The sequence below is a fragment of the Drosophila subpulchrella genome, unplaced genomic scaffold (genome assembly GCF_014743375.2).
Source record: "Drosophila subpulchrella strain 33 F10 #4 breed RU33 unplaced genomic scaffold, RU_Dsub_v1.1 Primary Assembly Seq354, whole genome shotgun sequence".
NCBI lineage: Eukaryota > Metazoa > Arthropoda > Insecta > Diptera > Drosophilidae > Drosophila > Drosophila subpulchrella.
Window position 1 is genome coordinate 2,081,688 of NW_023665577.1, and position 19,786 is coordinate 2,101,473.

Below are 19,786 nucleotides of genomic sequence, written 5' to 3' on the forward strand. Positions count from 1 at the left end.
TTGTTTATTTTGACCACTTTATATAAGACGCCAGAGAAATGTCGAGGTCAGGTTTGAGTTAAGTAAAATGAATATTATCAATTCAATCAACATTTGTAAATTAACGTTATTACCTACCAGTTGAACTTTGTTAATGAAAGTTAAAAAACTCAAATGTGTGTTGTTTACATTTCACAGTTGATAAAATGTCACCAGACAACAAACAGGAACAACAACATTAAGCAGATGTCAAGGTTTTTCTTCGCTTATCTGTTCCTGTTTCGTTTCACCTTTACACTCTCTCACTGAAGAAATTTCTCCCGTGGAAATTTCGCGAATAACTTTTGGCGAACAGCTGAGCGCTCTCTCTGGCCCTCTCTGAATGTAACAGCAGGTGCAGCGCAACAAGTGTCGATCGGAGCTTTCCTCGCTCTCACGCTGTTAACATAGCAGTTACCTGCTTAACATGGCCTGGCCTTAACAGAGCTGCGAGAAAAGCGAGTCAAGTCCATATAGTCTCCGACCCGCAATCCACAGTTGAAAAAAAACGTTCGTGCGAGACAGACGTGTGTGACGGACCTGCGATTTTTTCATTCGAACCAAAATCCAAATCAAAACCAAAACCAAAACACACTGCTAACTGCAACTTTGGCGCGACTTTTCGCGAAGTGAGCCAGCTGAAAGCCAAGCGAAATTAGATGTGAAAAACGAGTGTGCATGGCAGGCAGAAGAGAAAAAGAGAAATAAGGTGCATATGTGCAGCAAGTGTAACGATACCCAATACCCAGGCTAAAGCTAAAAAAAATAATATAACAACAAAAACAAATAATACCCCTTAGTGGCCAGCAGCCATGTCTACGAAACTGGAGCAGCAGCACTCGAAGCCCATTCTGAGTCCAACTCGATCCCTGGACGAAGGTTTCGAAAGTGATCCGGATCGGGTTTCCACCGATTCGGAGCATCAGACAAGTGGAACCACTAGCACCACCAGTACTAGCAACAACAACAACAACAATAATAATGCACCAAGCAACAACAACAATGCCAGCAAGTTGGCCCAGCTTAGTTCGGCGGCCACTGGGGGCGCCACCAAGACGTCGGCCGGAGCAAGTGCATCCGGTGGTCCAATGGTGAACTCTGGAAACATCAGGGGCGCCCTTACTTTGGCCGCCCCCCAGCTTCAGAGGCGGGAGTTCTTCGCCAAGGATCAGGCAGGATCAAAACTGAGGCACCAGGCTCCCACCCTGCAGCAGCCACGCCTCCAGTACCAAAAACAAAGACAGCCCCTGGTGCCCAGTGCCGCCTCCAGTGTGCACAACCATCGGCTAACTGCCTCGCTGCAGCAGGGATCGTCGGCGCCGGGAAATAATCTGGGCACCGGAACCGGAACAGCCAACTATCGACGCGGACGTCGACTCCACATGAATCCCCCTCGCAACGGCATTCGCTCGCACTCGGTGGACGCCATATCGCGGCACAATCGCCACGGCTACGATCCCAGCAGCCTGATCCTGAAGCACGACGGAAATGGTAACATAAGCAGCAGCAGTGCCGGGGCGACCACCACCCGCATGCTGAACTACAAGACCACGGGCGGAGGCAGTGCAGCCGGAGCACCGGCTGCCGGACAGGCCCTTCTCGTCCAGCCGATTTCCAGTGCCACCTTGTCTCCGCTGGTGGCCGCCGGCGTGGTTGATGTGGTCGAGGGCGGCGGCTCCTCGCCGGTGATCGCCTCGGCCACCCACAGCCTGTACACCTTCTATCCGGCGGAGGGGAATCTCCAGGTGTGGCAGACGGAGTGCGGCGACCTCACCTACAAGTCGTCGCGGAACATGCATCAGCTCCACAAGGCGCCCGTGTGCTGGACGCAGTCCATTCCCAGGCAGGCCAGAAGGTGAGTGACTAAATTTTAGATTTTATACAAAAAATCTGGGAAAAATTAGAAACTAAGTCTTAAAGGGGTTTAGATAGATTTTATTAATATCTAAGCATACACAGCAGTATTTAGCCCTATTTTAGGTAGTGAACCATTTTTTGTTTCATCATAACAGTAATTTTCATTCTGATAAATTGTGGCTTGTTTTATAAGTAAAAAAATGTTAATAATAAAAAAATAATATTAATTTCCATGGGTATCATCTTGTTTTAGTTGATATTATATTAGATGATGGATGCGGGAGTGGGGTTTGAATGTCATTTTAAAAGTTCTTCTCAATAATTTAACACTTCTACAATCCTAACCATTCTTGGGAAAATTTTAAATTTCTGATATCTTGTTTTGAAACTTGCATTCTTGGACTTAACTAACCAATTAAAACTTAAAATATTATTATGTTTAAAGGCATCGTACGAGGATTTCTATAAAAACGAATGCAAGTAAAGCAAAATTTATTAGAATGCATTATTCTTAATACGATATAAATGGATCGACTATTATTTCAATATCATAGTTCTATTGCTATTAAATATTTTTTAATAATCAAAAAGGTTGCCTTAAAAGTATAGTTTTGAGTATTAAGGTTAAAACATGATTTTTGGTGAATTGGATTTGAGAGGATTACTTTCGTCAAAACCGATAGTTAGAAAAGGAAACATTTTTGTGCCCTCCTTTTAGAAAAATGACTTTTGGCTAAGTTCATGTTCTCCAATTTAAAGACGACCATTTGGGTATTATGTTTAGTTAGACGAGCTACGCTTAAATCTAGAGCTCAATAAATCGCTCAAAATGTAAGCTAATTAGTTAATGGTTCGGCTTGATTTTTGACCAAAAACGAAGTCAATAGCCATTTCATCTTAAGCGCTCGGCCAGAGTGAAAGTCTTTTTAACAGCATCGGCAGCAGCAACAACAACGAGCTGGCCAAGATACAGAGAAAGAGAGAAAGATACGGAGACACAGAGAGAAAATGTTGGGAGGAAGGAGAAAGAGGGCCGGGGCAGGCACATGTGTCATTTAACTTGGCCGCGGGGCAGGTTGCAGTGTTGCAAGTCGAGCTGCGGCAATTAAAATGCCTTCGGAAACTGCTTCACATTGATTACCCTCGGCACCGTCCCTTAGCAGATTGTTAAATTCGCCTTTACATAACTTAACATTGCCCGGGGTTCGCCCGAAATGTGTGTGACCCCAAATTAAACGCAAATTGCACACCGAAATTCAGGCACATAAAGTTTGCCAATTTCGCGCTCAACATTTCCAAAAGACATTTTAAGTTTTTGCCTAAATTTGGGTTGGGTTCGGTTTTGGGTTTGGGTTTATTTTGTTCATTTGGAGACTGTTACAATTTTTGCCTGCAAAATGTGTCTGAAATATTTAATAGCTCTGGCAATCGTTTAACTCTTATGACTTTGCACAGATGTAGAAACGTCGGGGTGAAGGGGCGTGTCATTGGTTAGAAATGGGCAGAAAAAAAAGTTTCATTTTACCAAACACCGGGAAAGCAAAAGTTTAGTAAAAGTGAACGAATTTATTAGCTCATTTAAAAAATCAAATCAAATGTGGCAATCCTTATTAAAAAAATATATTATTATTTATTATTATTAATATTTTGTCAGATGTCTTTGCTCATATTATGGTAAAATTAGTTCCAAAATAAAACTAAAATATTGATTATTAATTTCGGACTGTTAGATTTAAAAATATATTTGTAATTATTTGATTAACTTAAAATGCATTAGCATAGCCTAGCATTATGTTCATGTTAATTAGTCAAATTTATTGATTTTTTTAATTCCATTAGCCTTAATAAGTTTCGATTTAACCACTTCATATTTGGTTATGCTGCTAGACTTTAATTAATTATTCAGAAAGCGAAATCCAGCATGAGCAAATTAAGGAAGTGCTTCTTTTTGCGCTTATGACTCTTTAAAAGTTTAAACAAATTGGACTGGCTATTTGTAAAAAAAACTCAAAACGTTGATTAATAAAAACATACCAAATAAGGAAAACATGCTTAAGATTATTAAGCCTTTTACAAAATAGAAAACTGTTCTCCCATCTATTTAAATAAGCTCCTAAGCTATAAATAATAATTATTTTCTAAACCTTAAAATAATTCGATTAATATACTTGTATTACATATATTATGCAAATGGGAAATATTTCGAATTTTACTTTCAAATTTCGTGTAATGCCTAAATGACTTTTGATGTAGAAATATCAGTCTCAGTTTCATTAGGGGTTTTTATTGCATAAGCACACGCAAATATGTTTATTAAAAGCCTTTTACTTTGACTAAACACCGCCCACTCCAGTGCCTCAACTATCTGCCCCAGTGGGTGGTGGGGGCAGGGGGCTGGTTCAGCAGTGCCGTAAAAAATGGCAAACATTTCAATCAGCAGGAGCAGACATGCAAAGTGAATCAAAAGCTAAAGAAAAAGTGGCAGCGGACTGCAGCATAAATGTTGATAAGACTCCCAAGGGGCATTCAACGGAAATGTGTACAATCAATCAAAAGACTTAGGCAACGAACTTGATTAGTTCAACGCACTGGGAGCTGTTTTTTTTTGATGTGATGGCAGTTTGTTACTGCAATTGTAATGCTTTTGGAATTTTCTCTGTTACGACTGCTGTCGTCGGCGGCTCTTGAGGTTCGATTGATATCGCACTCGAAAACACAACTCACATCCCTGTTGCAAATCAAATTGCATGATGCGCAAATATTTTAGCTTCGACAGCGACTTTAACACAACCCAACAATAAAAGTAAAAGTTTTTTATTTCGCTTGGGCAAATTTATTTACATAGTTTTGGGTAAATTTTTTTGCTCACCTCTGGGTCTTTTTTTACAATGTGTCATACCTTTGCCCACTTTTGCTTTTCATGGGACATTAGTTTTTTTTCTCTTTCTTGGATGCTGTGTAGGTGTCCGAGATGCGAGCGTCTGAAAGTGTTTTTTATGTATATGATGCTTTTTTTGTGTTTTATCTCTGGGGTGGGGTGTTGCTGGAGAGATGTTTTTCGTTGCTTTTGGCGTGCGAAAGTTTTTTTTTGGCTGATGAACATGGAGTAGCGTTGTTTGATGTCTGCCCGATAGTGCCAAACTTCCGCTTTATGCATATTATGGGAATTTGCCAAAATATAGTCGCATTTAATTTGAAAATTACTAGCTGGCCAAACAAATGACTTTTGCCTGCGTGGAGGAGTTGCAATTTTTATGGGAAATCGCCTTGGAAAACAAGGAAATTTCAAAAGTTTTTGATGAGAAGAAGGGATGATATGTACATTATTTTGTTTTGTTATTGTTATGCAAATAATTGTACAAAAAATATTACTAAAAAAATGTAATTTGTTATATACACATATTTTTAATTAATCATTATTATGCACTGTTTTCAAATTAGATTTATCTGAAAAGAAAAATTACTTAAATCAGAATACTACATAATATTTCAATGTACGAATGACTTTTTTATTTGCTTCCAATTTTCCCATCAAACCTTGTTTCTAAATTCCAACTAATGAAAGCCCATCAGATTTAAGGCCAGAACCTGTGATATAACAGCCCTTACCAAGGCTGCGTTTTGTGTGCCAATCTTCAATGACGCCATTAAGAATCCCATAAATTTGTCACTTAACCACCGATGTTTGCCACTTGCAACTTGATTCGATAAACAAATGCCGCTAATTGCTCCTCATCAGCCCATCGAGAGGGATCCAACCATAATTGCTGACTATTTGCCGTGCCGGTGGTGAGGGCTAAAGTTTCCTTCTGATTGCTGTTTGCCAATCACTTTGCCTCGCTGCTAGATGATAAACTCGTTGCTCGGCATTCACATTGATTGCTCATCATTGAGCTCATCACCAGAGCCGAAATCATCGGCAAATATGGTGCCTAATTAAAAGAAATAAAAGCTTATGTAGAACCAAAGGCGATCTTCCGTATTTGACTTGTGAGCTGGCTGCTTCTTCTTTTCGCTCGGTGATTTTTCGGCAAAGTAAATACAAACACGATATTCGTCTGTCAATATTTGTGCCGCGGATCGGAGATCTCAGTGAGCTCGATCCTAAAAATAGATCAAGTATAGTAGGAAGAGTCTCGAGGGGCAGGCAAACGAGGCAAGCAATTTGTTTTTGTTTTTACATAATGCTCCAACGGGGATTGTAAAGCCGTCTGCTAAGTTGTTGTGTTGACTTTAGGCCAAACGTTGACATGCAAACACGAATGACTTAAGCAACGAACTTGTCATTTATGCAATAGCATAATTCAGAGTGATTCATTTTCTTCACTCAAATCTTAAAGACTTTTCAAGCGCTTTCAATGTCAAATTGTTTTGGGTAATTGCTTTTTTTAAATACCCATTTTTTTGTTGGCACCCACACTTGACGGCTCTGAAACACTTTCAATTTCGAAGCTTTGACGTCTGTTTTAGCACCATTTTTGGACGAGTGATGAAGACAAAAGAACCATTAAATGGAGATCACAATTCTGGGGAAACTTAACTCGAGTGCCCGCTTCTCCCCCCGCCGCTGGTCGCTGTCAATGACATCAGACACTGCTGAAAATGAATAACTGAAACAAAAACTGAAACTAAAGCAGCCGGAAATGCAGCGCAAAAAACTTCCCAGGCCTCTATAGGGTTTCCCGCTCAACTTCTGTTACATTTTTGCCATTTAGCATTTGCCACTTTTGTAATTATGCGAAAATGAAAACAATACGACCCGGTGAGTCACCACCGACGGCGTCAGTTGTCGACACCTGCGACCGCTTTGGGTCACGGGCCAACCATGTGAACCCACATGTGAAGAGTCGGCGAGAGTCGGGTTCGGTTCAGACGTTCAGCGGGGTTGCTGGCGAGCCAAATTGTAAAATGCAATAAAACTCGAGTGCTTTATGGCAGCGCCTTTTGTTCGAGTGCGAGTCATGGTAATTATACCTGGCATATGGACAAATGAATTTTACTACTGTCCCCTGAGCTATGCAAAACTAAATAATTTTAGTTGCAATTTTTAGAGGCCCCTGGCTATCGGATTGGCCAACTGTGACTCGGGGGTTGAAGCGGATCCATGGGAATTCGGAAGCGTAATCTAGTTAGTTCGTGAATCATTTTATTTTTCGAAAGCCCATAATTTTTTATTACTAATTTTCATTGCCGCCGTATTATACACACCAATTAAATTTAAATTAAGTAAATTAATGAGCAATATTAACATTTTTCTGATCAATACTAATCATTTAATATTATGTTTTATAAATAATTTTTAAGCATTTGCTTTTAATAACGTCATAATTTTTTTTGCTAGTCATTGTAAAGGGTTCGTTAAACTTCTCAAATCAATCATTTTAATTCCATATTACGTTTTAAGAATTATTAAAAAAATTTCGTTTTTAAAAACATCATTACATTTTGTTAATGATTAAAATAATATACTTTAAGCTTAACCTTAAATAACAAAACTGTATAATCATTTTCTTTAATATAAAGTTAAAATAAATTTCGTTTGATCCATTTTAAAAAAGATCAAATCTCATAATTTGTTACAAGTTCAAGTAAATGAATTCAAGAGAAAGAGGATATCGAGGTATACAAAGTCACAGCAAAGTACAGCCCAAGAAAACCGCAGAAACCTCACTTTTAATTTGAAAAGCAAAATGCAATTTAAGCGAGGCGAACGATTTTGATGAACCGCTTAGATGTTGGGCCCGAAGAAAAGCCGCAGCGTCGAGATCCAGGCGAAAACTAGAGAACTTGGCAAATAAATACAATTTTAACACCTTTTGCTCCACATTCCAGTCGGCCAGTTCCGTTAGCCGCCGAGTCGGGCATCAATTGTTATTATTATTAATTAGAAAAATATTTTGCTGCCAAGCCATCGCCGAATCCCAGGCCTAGCCGCACCAGAACCCAAACCCAGCCCAGCCCGATTCCAAGTCCAAACATCGCCTGACTGGAGTTATCGGAGCAGAGGCATCGGACCACTGGGAGCTGCAAGTTGCAGCCCGGCGGAGAGTTATTTGGTCCAGGGTTTTGATTGGAACTCCCCGTGGCCGTGACATGCGAGCTCCGCTCCGCAGCTTCGTGTCAGCAAATTAGAGAAATATTTTGTTTGCTCAGTAATTGGCAATTGATCCAGAGATCCCCCGGAACGCTCCGAATGGAAACCAGAAACGAGGCCTTACAAATTGCCGAGCAGCTCGTGGAGCACACGCCCCGAAAACTTCACGTATGTGAAATCAATAAACGTCTCATAAATAATGACCATCGATTCCGGTTTCTGGCTTTCGGCGATTTAAGCAGAGAATCTCGATAGAAAATTTGCATTTTTGAATTTCATAATTAGCATGACAAAGACTTGATCAACGAAAAACATTTGGCTATAAAATTATATTTAGAAAATTATGGTCAGCGATTCTTGCGCACCCAACATTTTCGCTTTCGGTGAAGAAGAACCAAGCCTTCTGTACGAAACTTAGGAAACAATAAAATTATGCAAGCTGCTGTTGAGCAACAAATAATAAAATATATAAAATTAGCTATTAAAATTTCGGTTTAAGTATCCAGAATGAAATTGGTTATTTGAAGACACGTTTTCTTAAACATTTTATTAATTTAAATTCATACATGTTTCAAAGCTTAAAGCTTTATATTGGGAACATTTTAAAGAAATTAACACAAACTTTCGTTTCCCTAAATATCTGCGTGATTTATGTTTTCTCGTTGGCTTAGCGAAATTCTTATACATATATTTTAAGCTCGGCATTTAATTACTAAAACTCACGAAATATGTTAATTAGAGACTTGCGAGCCACAAACAAACTTAAGTTTCGCAGAATACAAATTTTTAGTTTTTTATTTAACATTTTATGTGGGCAGTATAAAGTAAGAGCAGGCAATTAAAAAAGGGCTCAAAGGTCAGAAATACTTGTATATATTCAAACTACTCAAGAAGATATACGAATTCAATTGAGGTAGCGGTCACTAGAACCGGAATTGGCTGGCGAAGGTATCTTAAAACTGATTACATCAACGTAGGTTTCGTCCACTTAGCTAAACAGCCCATAAAACTTTGAGATTAGATCGAAACCGATCTAGGGTTCTTTTTATGGCAATCGCAACTATTTAAGAGCCTAGCAATTTCAGTAAAAATAATTACAGGCAACGGGCCACTTCATTCTACAAAGTAAATTATCTCAGCTGAAGAACAAAGAAAAAGCAAAGCGGGTGAAATAAGAGAAAAGAAAAATAATCGTAAAAGAACGAACGAGCAACAAATTAAATTAAATTGCTATACAAATGTACCTTTATTTTTTATTGATTTTGAGTGCGTGACAAAAATAATAAAAAAAAGCAGACAAAAGCGAACAGAAGAGAAATAAAAGTTAAAAATGATAAATTAGAGAGGAAACAATCTCCAAGTTCTGGACACTATTTCACGGTTGGTGCGGATTACGCAATGGGAATGGGTGAAAAGAATGAAAGATGGGAAATTTCATCTTACAACTAATTTATGTAAGCGGAAATACCAAAACAGAATCTGGGATTTGAAAGTAGAAGCAAGTTCCTTGACTCCCTTTCAGATGAGTGTGTAGATCGGCTTAATTGTTTACCGGCACCCATAACTCCAATTTGTTTTTGTTCTCTTTTGTTTTTTTCACACGCTTGCGCTTCTCAAGAAGTTCTTCATAAAGTTGTTTGCCTAAAATTAATTTAAGCAATTCTAATTCCATTTCTTTGGCTCGACCTTTGTTTACTACGCTTTTGATGGATACATTCTCGGGTCTTTTGGCCAGTAAGTAGCAAGAAGTTGTTTTTTGTTGGCATGCAAATGAGCCAAGTGACAGGCCAAATGAGTCTGTTTGCTTTCGAGTGGGTGTAATGCGCAGACAGCAGTTAGCGTTCTGTTTTCATTTCGTTTTGACTTGGTGGTCTGTTGCCTAATTGATTCGGCAACTTAAATTGGTCATGCGTTTTAAGTAAATTGTTTTTTGATGATTGATAGAAAATTTAAGTGGACTTTAGATTGATTAAAAATTTTAAAGTTGGTAAATTAAGAGTTCTATGTTAGCTGTATCCATAAAAAAATGCAATTAAATATAATAATTAAAAATTTCTTGGATTTGTACATTCCCAATGAGTTCCCAAACGCCCCTTTATTAGTCCGTATTTTAATTGTGTTTTTATAAAACTAAGAGAAGGGAAATAAAGATTTCTATATAAATATAAATTTAAAAAAATATCTTAGTTAATACAAAATTATAAATGGCTCAAATTTGTTAGTTAAAATTTAAATTAGACTCCTTATTTCCCAAAGAGTTCCTCCCTATCAAGTACTCTCCATCAATGTTTAGATTCCACCAAAACCTTATATAGAGTCGCCGTCAGCGATAAGGCAATTCCAGCCAAGTAACCCATTTGCCTCATTTGTCTTGGAAGCTGTTGTTGCCGCTGCTGCTGGAGATGTTGCTCCCAGTGATGTTGCATACACCCTCACAGAAGTGCACTGACAACGGAGACGGCATATTTTCAACACCTGCCTTGCCTCGACTTTGCCCGTCAACCTTTGTGCCACTTTGCCAGTTCCCAAAACTCACTTTTGTGTCACTGCAGCAGTTGCTGATGCCGAGATGCTGCTGCTGTTGTTGTTCCTCTGGGAGATAAGCGCAAAAACTATTTGCCAGCAAATGTTGTCGTTGCCTCAGCTGCTGGGGAAATGGTCTTGGGGCCTCGGAAGAGGTCGGTGGAAAGGTCTGGGGAAGGGGATCCCAGGGAAGTCTGTCTGCATGCATTAGAGCAAGTTGCAGGCAGTCAACAAATTAACTTGGCGAAGGAGAAGCCGCCAGGCAGCCAAAGGTAGACGCATCACTGGCTTTTCAGTTCCCCGGGACTTGTGCCACCCCCCTTGAAACCCCTGCCTCTCCTGGTTGTGACTGCAAATATGCGAACTGCGCATCTTATTAAGAAAGAAAGTACTTTCTGTCAGGCAGCTGTTGTTTGCCGGCCCGTTGTTGTTGCCGCTGACTGTTTTCCACCATGTACTCTGCCTAGATATGTATATAAATAATTATACACTTACTTGGGGAGTGGTTCAGCTGGCAAACGGAAGTTGTTCCTCGAAATTTTTTTCGATTTTTTGTATACTGAAAAACAAACCTTGCGGCATTTTAAAACTTTTTTTTTTTTATTAAATACAATTTTTAATTATTTTTACTAGTAGTACTAATAGAAGTAATAGTAGTAGTAGTAGTAGTAATAGTAGTAATAGTAGTAGAAGTAGTAGTGATAGTAGAAGTAGTAGTAGTAATAATAAAAGTAGTAGTATTACACCACTAATATGTTTTTACCTTTTCCTTGTTCTTAAAATTTATGTTACAAATTAATATAACAATATTCAAATAAATTGCTAATTCGTTGCTAGCCTACTATGAAATAAAATGTATTTTGTTATTGTCTTATTCCTAGATCTTAAGCATAAGCCTCCTAAAGCTTAGCACACAGTGTTAAACTTAATACTTTACTACCTAGCGCCTAGAATATAAGTTAGTAATGTTATTGAAATTTTCCTTCAAATATTTATTAACATTAATAATGTTGACAAACATAAAACATTTCTTATCAGTTATTGCTTAAAAATGATTTACCTAAAAACTTTTTAAAAGAAGACCCCAATATAATTTATTGATTGCTAGAATACTTTTCATTTGCAAATTTTTTAAGAAACCAGGCACTTAAACAATTGTCAAGATTATGAAAGTGTATTTTAAAATCACCTTTGGCCATTTTAGGCACTTTTTTCTATTATTATCCATACAATATACAGTTTTTTTCGTTCAGCTTGCATTTTCAAGTGCCGTGCGAACTTCAACTTGATGTCTCGTTATTGTCGAGCCACACAAGATGACTTCCCCCGGCCAAAATCCCCACAGCCTCCCACCCCTTTGGGCAGACAGGGACGGCGATGGTGAGAGAGATCGGGTCCAAGTCGGAGTTGCAGTCTTATTATGATTACAAATACCTAGAGCCCAACTGGTTGGACTTGTTTACTGGGGTTTCCATTCGGAGTTTTTCTATCATAATTCCAAATGCATTTAAAAATGGCCCAAAAAACGCAAAGAAACCACCAAGTTGCCCAACAAGATTTATTTATACTTTTTCGCCGGCTGACTTAATTGCCGCTAATGCAATTAAATACAAATATTTTTCCTTTCGTTGTATTTAATATGTCACAGAGTGTAAATATTTGTTTGCTTAGAGAGGGTTTTCGCTTTGCTTAGTTATCAAATTAAATTAATTGTAAATAATTGTGAAGTTATGTTGAACATGTGAATGGAATTTACAAAAATAAATAACTAAAGAAACCCGAAATAAGGGAAAGGAATGCGAGAAATATTTTGTTGATGCCAGTACAAGTTAATTGGATTTTTAACAACTATTTTGATTAACTAAATACTTATGCAACAATAACTATTTGTAATTTGATAACTTGAAAAGAAGGTGCAATTTAAAATTCCGAATATTAGGATAATATATAAAACCAAAAAGATCTTGTGAACACACAGCGAAACCCGGAAAAGTTCTTACAAAGTTATGATCCGTCTTTCATGTTTGCCTCAGCTCGTTATGGGGTTATATAACTCGATAGCCATCATAATGGTTAGGCAGGCACTGACCACACTCAATCCCGAGCTCCGTTCCAGACCCTGAACAAGATGATCGGATAGAAGAAAAAGTAGCATAAAAGTTCACTTTCCTATCCACGAATCCAGACTTGCTGCTAATGATGGCCGGGTGATGATGTAATTGGGCCTGGGCTCCTAATTAAGTCACGCAAAATTTAAGCTAATTTGCAGTTTTAGTTCTTCTTTGGATACTCCCTGCTTCTAATTGGGCCCAGAGTCAACATGATTATGTAAACAAGGAAGTAAACGACCTGAATGCGTAAACAGAAACTTTTACTTGGCTTGGGGCGCTATTCGTTGGCTTCCTTTCGACATAAAACGACGGAAACTGCCCAGAAGGCAGAGCCAAATTAAAAGTGGGAGGGAGTGGGGCCTGCGACTGGGCCTAAACATAAATTTTGAATCAGGTTTTTGATCACTTGCCAGCCGCCTAATTGAAAACGAAAGCGCAAATAGGTAGCTGAAAAATAGAAAAGTGCAAATGGGGGAAAACTACGTGAAATGAAAATGCCTTCGACGGCCATCGATAATCGAATGACAACAATGAAAGACCTTTTCCCCGGCTCTTTTCCTTCTCGTTTTCTTTGGGCCGAACACACTCTTGATTTCCGCATCGTCGCCCAGTCCGTTTTTCCGTCCGATTTTTCCATGTTCACTGGAGCGCCCCGAGGTGAAGGGAAATTTCTGTTCAAATGGAAATGCCGAGACTGATTTTGTGTCGGAGTGTTGACCACGTTCAATTAACAAGGAGAGCGCTGAAAATGAAACCGAAATTAAGTCAACTGAAATGATCTCCCGACTTAATTTAACAGTCCAATTTCATTTAACAGCGGCTTTAATTTGTTGCTTTGTACTGTGTGAGTTTTAAGAGTTTTAATTAAATTTATGCTTGCAATTTCGATTTAATTCCGAAAAATTAAATGTATATCTATAAATGACATAATTATTAAATACATAAAGTAACCATGTAAAAATAGTAACATATTGTAGAGATATTGGTTTTTTTAATCAGATGATATTCGAATAGTCTTTCAAATTTGTATTCATAATTTATTAAGAACTATTATTATTATTATAAAAGGTTATAGATTGTTTTCTTTGAAATTAAATAATGCAAAATTTATAAACATTTGAAAATATTATTTATTTTAATGTAACCTTTGTCCATGCAAACTTTTCATTTCAAAGACACTTGTTTTACTTTCATTTGATGTAATGCGAGAAGAAAATGCCGCATAATATATCCTCTCGATACTCTCTCTTTCACTGGCGATCTTGGCAATCGGCGCGGCAATAACGATAATTTCCTGTTGGAGAAAAATTGCAACTCTGCTAATTTGCTGTAAATAAACGACGCGAAAATAATATACAATTAATTGCCATTCCAGCTCGGACTTGAAGTCGCAGCTCGGATTCAAGTTGGCGGTCAGATTCAGATGCAATGCCCGGCGGAGCCGATAATGCCTTGCTCTGGTATCCCATGATCCGCCAGATATTCCAGCTCCCCGCTGTCTTTAGCTGCAGATCGAATCCTGGGAGATGGGCGATGGGCAACGCCCACACGCAACGATTCTTGGAGGGCAATTTGGAGTTTGGGGCGCTCTGATCGGCAAATTATGAAGTGCCAAGGAAGCCATTTAAACGATTTAATGGCACCCTGCGTTTCCACCGCGTTTCCCAATGATCGTAAATAAACAGAACGTAAAGGTACAGAAAACGGAGCAGAAGTAGAAGTAGCTGGCCCCTCTCAGTTCTCCCTCCCCTGGCCTCCGATGACGAGCCCTCCTGGTGGTCCCTTGGATTTATTCCACATTGGTCTTGGACTGGTTGTTTCTCATGGCAAATGAATTGATTACTGCTGGGCGAAATGCGAATGGGTGAATTGAATTCATTGGCTTGAGATATCAGTGTAACTTTCGGGGAAGATAATATGGGCCACAGCTGGAGCCTGCCCTGAAGATTCCATTCATGGGGTCCCACTATGGATTCATGGCAAATTAACGTTTATTCATGGATAGCCCTGCTGTTTATTATGGTGTTAAATTAAAACTATCGAATCAATTTCATTTTGTTTAAAAAAAAAAAGTTATTTAATTATTGTGGAATTATGAAGCTTTTGAATAGTATGTTGAGTTACTTCATTTTTTGTTGCTTGTATACTCTATTTTTTTAAGGGAACTTAACATGCTACTTATATTCATTAAATTTCCCTTGCTTAGCCGACATACCAACCCAATTAGAATGTATCTTTCTGCTAGATTTCAGACACAATTGAAATTCACTTACCAACCACAAATAAATTTCACCCGACAACTGCGATTTCCAAGTTTCGAGATCCAATGTGCAGTGCCGGGATTCAGACAAAGGCAAAGATAAAAGTAAAACCAAATTGTTACCCTCGGTTCATCCATCGCAGTGCAGATTTGCAACAATGTCGGCTTGTAGCGGAAGTTGTAGAAGTATCTTGTAGTTTGCTGCGATCTAAGTGTGTTTGTAGTGCGCCTCTGTGGCAAATGATTTGGGATTTGGTAGATGAACTTGAAGCTAGGCTCAGATTGTGACTCGTGGCTACGTCGTCATCATTTGATTAATTTTTCTCTTTGTTGGAAAGTTTTCTTCATTTCATTTGCTTTGTTTTGTTTGGGATATTTCTGTTTTTTTTCAGTTTTATTTTTTCATCTCTCTGCTGCAAAGTGAAATCTCCGGCTGGGCTCTGTTTCTCCAATTCCAATTCCGATTCCAATACCTATTCCAACCCAAGAAATTCAATTTTCCACAGCGCTCGAATCGGCAAGGGTCTTCAAATTCACCTCCAACTTCGATTCAGACCGCATGCCAAATCAATTGTGTCTCCTAATAATAATCACAATAATTCGTTATTTCTTTTGTGTTTCAATTTCGGTTTGCGTCGCCGACTTTTTTCAGGCATCTATCTTTAGCTCTAAAGATTGTCAAGTGCTGGACACGTACTATCAGCTACTCTTGGCTTTCTTTTCATTTCCATCTTTTTCTCCCCATGCTGAGTACTGGATTTTTTCTCTATGCTCGACCAAGTCGCTAATTACGCAAGCACATAGTTACCCGAGGCCCTGGAAATGAAATAAAAGCATCAATCGCGTCCAGCAGATAGGAGATACGAGATACAAGATGCTCGCTGCCAGATACATTTGCACCCAACTCGTTTAGCACTCAATCCGATCTTCCTATGCATATTAGTTATTAGCCCCGTCGTAATTGAATTAACACCCGTTTCGTACCCGACTTTTTCAGCCTTCTTGGCTCGGAAATTTTGTATTTCGCCAGCCGTTGGCCACGATCTCGATCTGTTTCTTTTTCCGAGGATGACGCACGATGTTTGGCTTTGGACCAAGTGCCATCCAAGTGCTAAAAACTGGCGAAAAACAAAATAGCCGAAATAAATTGTTGAATAAATAGCTAAAGCTTAAATACACTATTTGCTTAATTACGTACTGCTTTTATGGTTGGGTGCACTTATATTTAGATTAAATTTACATAAATTCCCACTTGTCAGAAAACTGTTGTTGGAAGTGATATTAGGAGATTAAACCAGATAACAGCATAACATTTTTAATTGCTAGTTTAATAAGCTTAAACTACTTCAATAATGTTGTTCCTTCTAGTTGGATGTTCCTTTTAGCTCACTAATATAAGGTTCCTTGGAGCTTTTTCATTAAACTTATAGCTGTGGGAACCGAGTAGCAATTAAGTTAATTAAATGCATACCAATAGTACTAAAATAAGGCCCGACTGCAATAAAAGAATATTACACAATCAAAGTGCATTAATTTAAAGGTCACCAAATATGGCGTAATAAAATGCTACCACAAGTACCAGCTTAGTCAAATGGCTATATCACTTAGCCAAATGTTACAGGTTGCCCCGGCAAACTCACCCATTTATCCGTGCATCATTATAGCTTACCTAAGCAACCAGCAAGTATGCTATATGATGATAGCCCCAATTTAACTAACCGTTTAACGATCTTGCACAAATCCCCAACTCGTCGAAACCCAATTTCGGTGGGTTGTGTGAGTTGTGAGTTGTATACTTACACTTATTTACCCACCCAGTAGTAGGCTCCACTTGAGGGGGCGCCACTCGAATGCACGCAGTCTGATTACACCAGATTTTCGTTATTTTCGTTAGTGGCACAGCAGCAGCTTTAGCGGGAAATTGTGGCCTGAAAAGCAGCTACAAAACGAAGCCAAAGCCAAAGCCAAAATCCAGCAAACGAACGCGACGCTTCAACGCTCGTCAAACACTTCAATTACGAATTCAATTTGTTGCTCATTAAGCTGCTGAAATGTTTATCAACATTTTTGCTGCTGCCTTTGTTGTTAGCGTTGTTATGCAATTGGCACGCGCTAAGGTCTAAAAGCAACATCCAACATTTTTTATGTTTTTGGGTAATTGTTTGCTCAAGCTCAAGTCTTGTTTTGATTTATTTGGCAGGTATTATTATTGTTATTATCTTAGCTAGAAGCTATGTAGGAAGTTGAGTTAAGGAAGTCTCAAAACCAAAACATTTTTTAACGCCAGAGCAATTCAAATAATATTTTGAATATATTAGTTATTTAATATTTAATTAGCTAATACAATATATTCATATAAATGATTTCCTTGTGAGTTTTTCGTGTATTTTTGATAAGACATATTTTTTTAACGGGCCAAATTCACAAATTAAAATAATCTGATAATTGTAATTTATTAATTAAATAGACGGGTTTACTAGGGATGAAGACTAACACCCAAAATACAATTTTTCTAAGATAAAATAAAAATAAATTCAATTAGTTTTTGCTGTTCTTACAAACTTTTTGCAAACGCTTTAGCAAATATCCATTTAAAAATATTTTTTGTATTAAAAATTAAAAGAAACTGGTAGAAAATAATCCAGGGTATTTGCTTAACCGATACTGCTAATCCGACCCTTTCTTTATTGTTTCACCAAAGCTTCGGTAAATTTTTTGTGTGTGAGGAGATTGCATTTCCTTCATGTTACGTGTTGAGGTTGAGGGCACTTGAAGAAAAGTTTTACGATCATGATGACCATCACGCTGGCGATGATGACGATAGTGTACTCTGTACAGGCATTGCCATTGCCCTTTACCGTGTGTTGTATAACAGGGTAAAAGTTGCATTGCCCCCACCTGGAAACTTCTGCCCCCTTTCCACCTGCCACCTGCCCCCCACAAAACGATACTTTTCCGGGGGCCATTTCATTGCATCCTACGAGTAAACGACTCGAGACTTCATATTGTGTTTCTCACGCACTTTAACACCATTTAGTTGATAACAATCGCAGAAACGCTTCGCCCCTCTCTTTCTGTACCGCCTATCGCCATCTCCCTCCGCGTGCAACGCCACTTGCCACTTGCCACCGCCTTAACTCAACTGCACGCCGAAGATGCCGTTTGGCTTTCCCAAAAAAAAATAATAAAATGAAAAAAATGAGAAAAAGGCCCCAGACATAAAAAATTCAAGCCGCGATAAGCAAAGTCCACAAGCAAACGGACCTGAACCTGAACCTGTGCACCCAACTGGTTGCCAGCCAAAAAACGGAAAAAGATGAATAAAAAGACGCCAGGGAAAAAAGAAATACCCGTACCGAAAAAATAGCAGGAAAAAGTACACATCGAAGGAGAAAGTAAACGTTAACGAAGCTGCCGCAAAACGTTGAAATGTTGCAAAGAAAGCAGCCGAAGCCGGCAAAAAGGCTGAAAAGAAATGTTTCTCATCTCTTTCCTCTCTTTTTGGGCAAGTGGCAAGTGTCTGAGGTTTTTGGTGATGGATAAGCTTTCGATGAAGTTGGCAATTATGAGAGCAAAATGCGTAAGGCGAGTTATGAGGAAATCAGGGGGACCTTCTTATACTCAAGATTGAAAAGGGACGACTATAAAAAAAGTTAAGGAAATGGTCTAATTTACAACTAATAGTTTTACATGGATGTGTTTATAGCTAAAAAAAACGAAAAGCCAAATACTAAATTCACTATATAATTGTGGACAAGTTTAACAAGAACTTAAAATCAGAAGAATTATTCTATACCGACAAAAAAGGTAGAACAGATCAAATTTATATGAACATATCCAAAGTTCCTATACCAAACTTTATTTCCCAATCGAAGTTTAGAAAAAAACGAACCTTTATTAAACTAAGTGCACTAACAATTTCCGCCCTGTAATAAAACGGAATTAAAGTGTGCACGAATTTTGCAAAGCAATTTTCCCATCCCAAACGATAAACTTCCGTTCGGTATGTAAATTTTTTAAATTTTCCTATAACAGATCCAGATTTACCCCTCTTTCGTGGGTTAAACTTCCATACAACTGTTACTGAAATTCCTCGCAAATGTGCTATGAAATCAATAAAGTATTCGAAGCATTTGTGGCAGCAGCTGGTGATGCTGCTGCTGATTTTGCTGATGCTGCAGCATTCGCCGTTTCGACCACTTTGTAGCTGCCACTTGTTGCACCTTTCTCCTTTGCTCTGGCCCCGCAATTCGATACGAGCCGGGCGATGATAAATTTCTGCAACCATAACGGCCACAGCCGAGTATGTGCCGCTATATATGCGATAGAGTGCACTGGAAAAAATGTTTATTCTTATTTAATTTTTATATTTTTTTTGGTAGTACAGGGTTGTTCTCGAATTAAGGTTTCCACATTGAATTTAAACTACATTTATCCACTTGCAATATATTAATAATGGATAATTCAAATGAATCATGATGAATGCCTTTAGTAAAAATATCTTAAGAATATTTAATTATATTGGTCAATTATTTATTTTATATACCTATATTTAGGTATGGCCCTAAGTACGTGATATTTTATATGCCTTAAAATCCCATAGTTCGTAATTTGGAAGATATTCTTCTCAGTGCAGCTTCCCCCACTGCACCTCCTGCAACCTGCAACTTATGCGCATAATTTTGACTTGATTTCATTTTTCTCGCATGCGATTTTTATGTTATTTCTCCTATTCGTTTCGTTCAATTTGAAATTGAAATTCAAATGTGAATGCACCTGAATCGAAGGAGGAATGGGGGATCAACGATCGATGGCCCAAGTTAGCCGCTGACCAGCTGGATATTTATTACCTCACAGCGAATGCAAATTTTCTTCTGAACTCCCCCTCCTTGTTTTTTGTTGTAGCTTCTGGGGGAAAAGAAA

General features: G+C 38.4%; 1 protein-coding gene across 1 annotated transcript in view; it reads left to right on the forward strand.

Annotated features, from left to right (window-relative positions):
* Window positions 1-527: 527 nt before the first annotated feature.
* The window catches only part of LOC119560829 (ras guanine nucleotide exchange factor V), a 56,163-nt gene continuing 36,904 nt past the window's right edge, over window positions 528-19,786 (forward strand). The window contains exon 1 of the mRNA XM_037874475.1: window positions 528-1,873. Coding sequence (XP_037730403.1) covers window positions 831-1,873 — 1,043 coding nt within the window. The 5' untranslated portion in view covers window positions 528-830. The remainder of the gene's footprint in view (window positions 1,874-19,786) is intronic.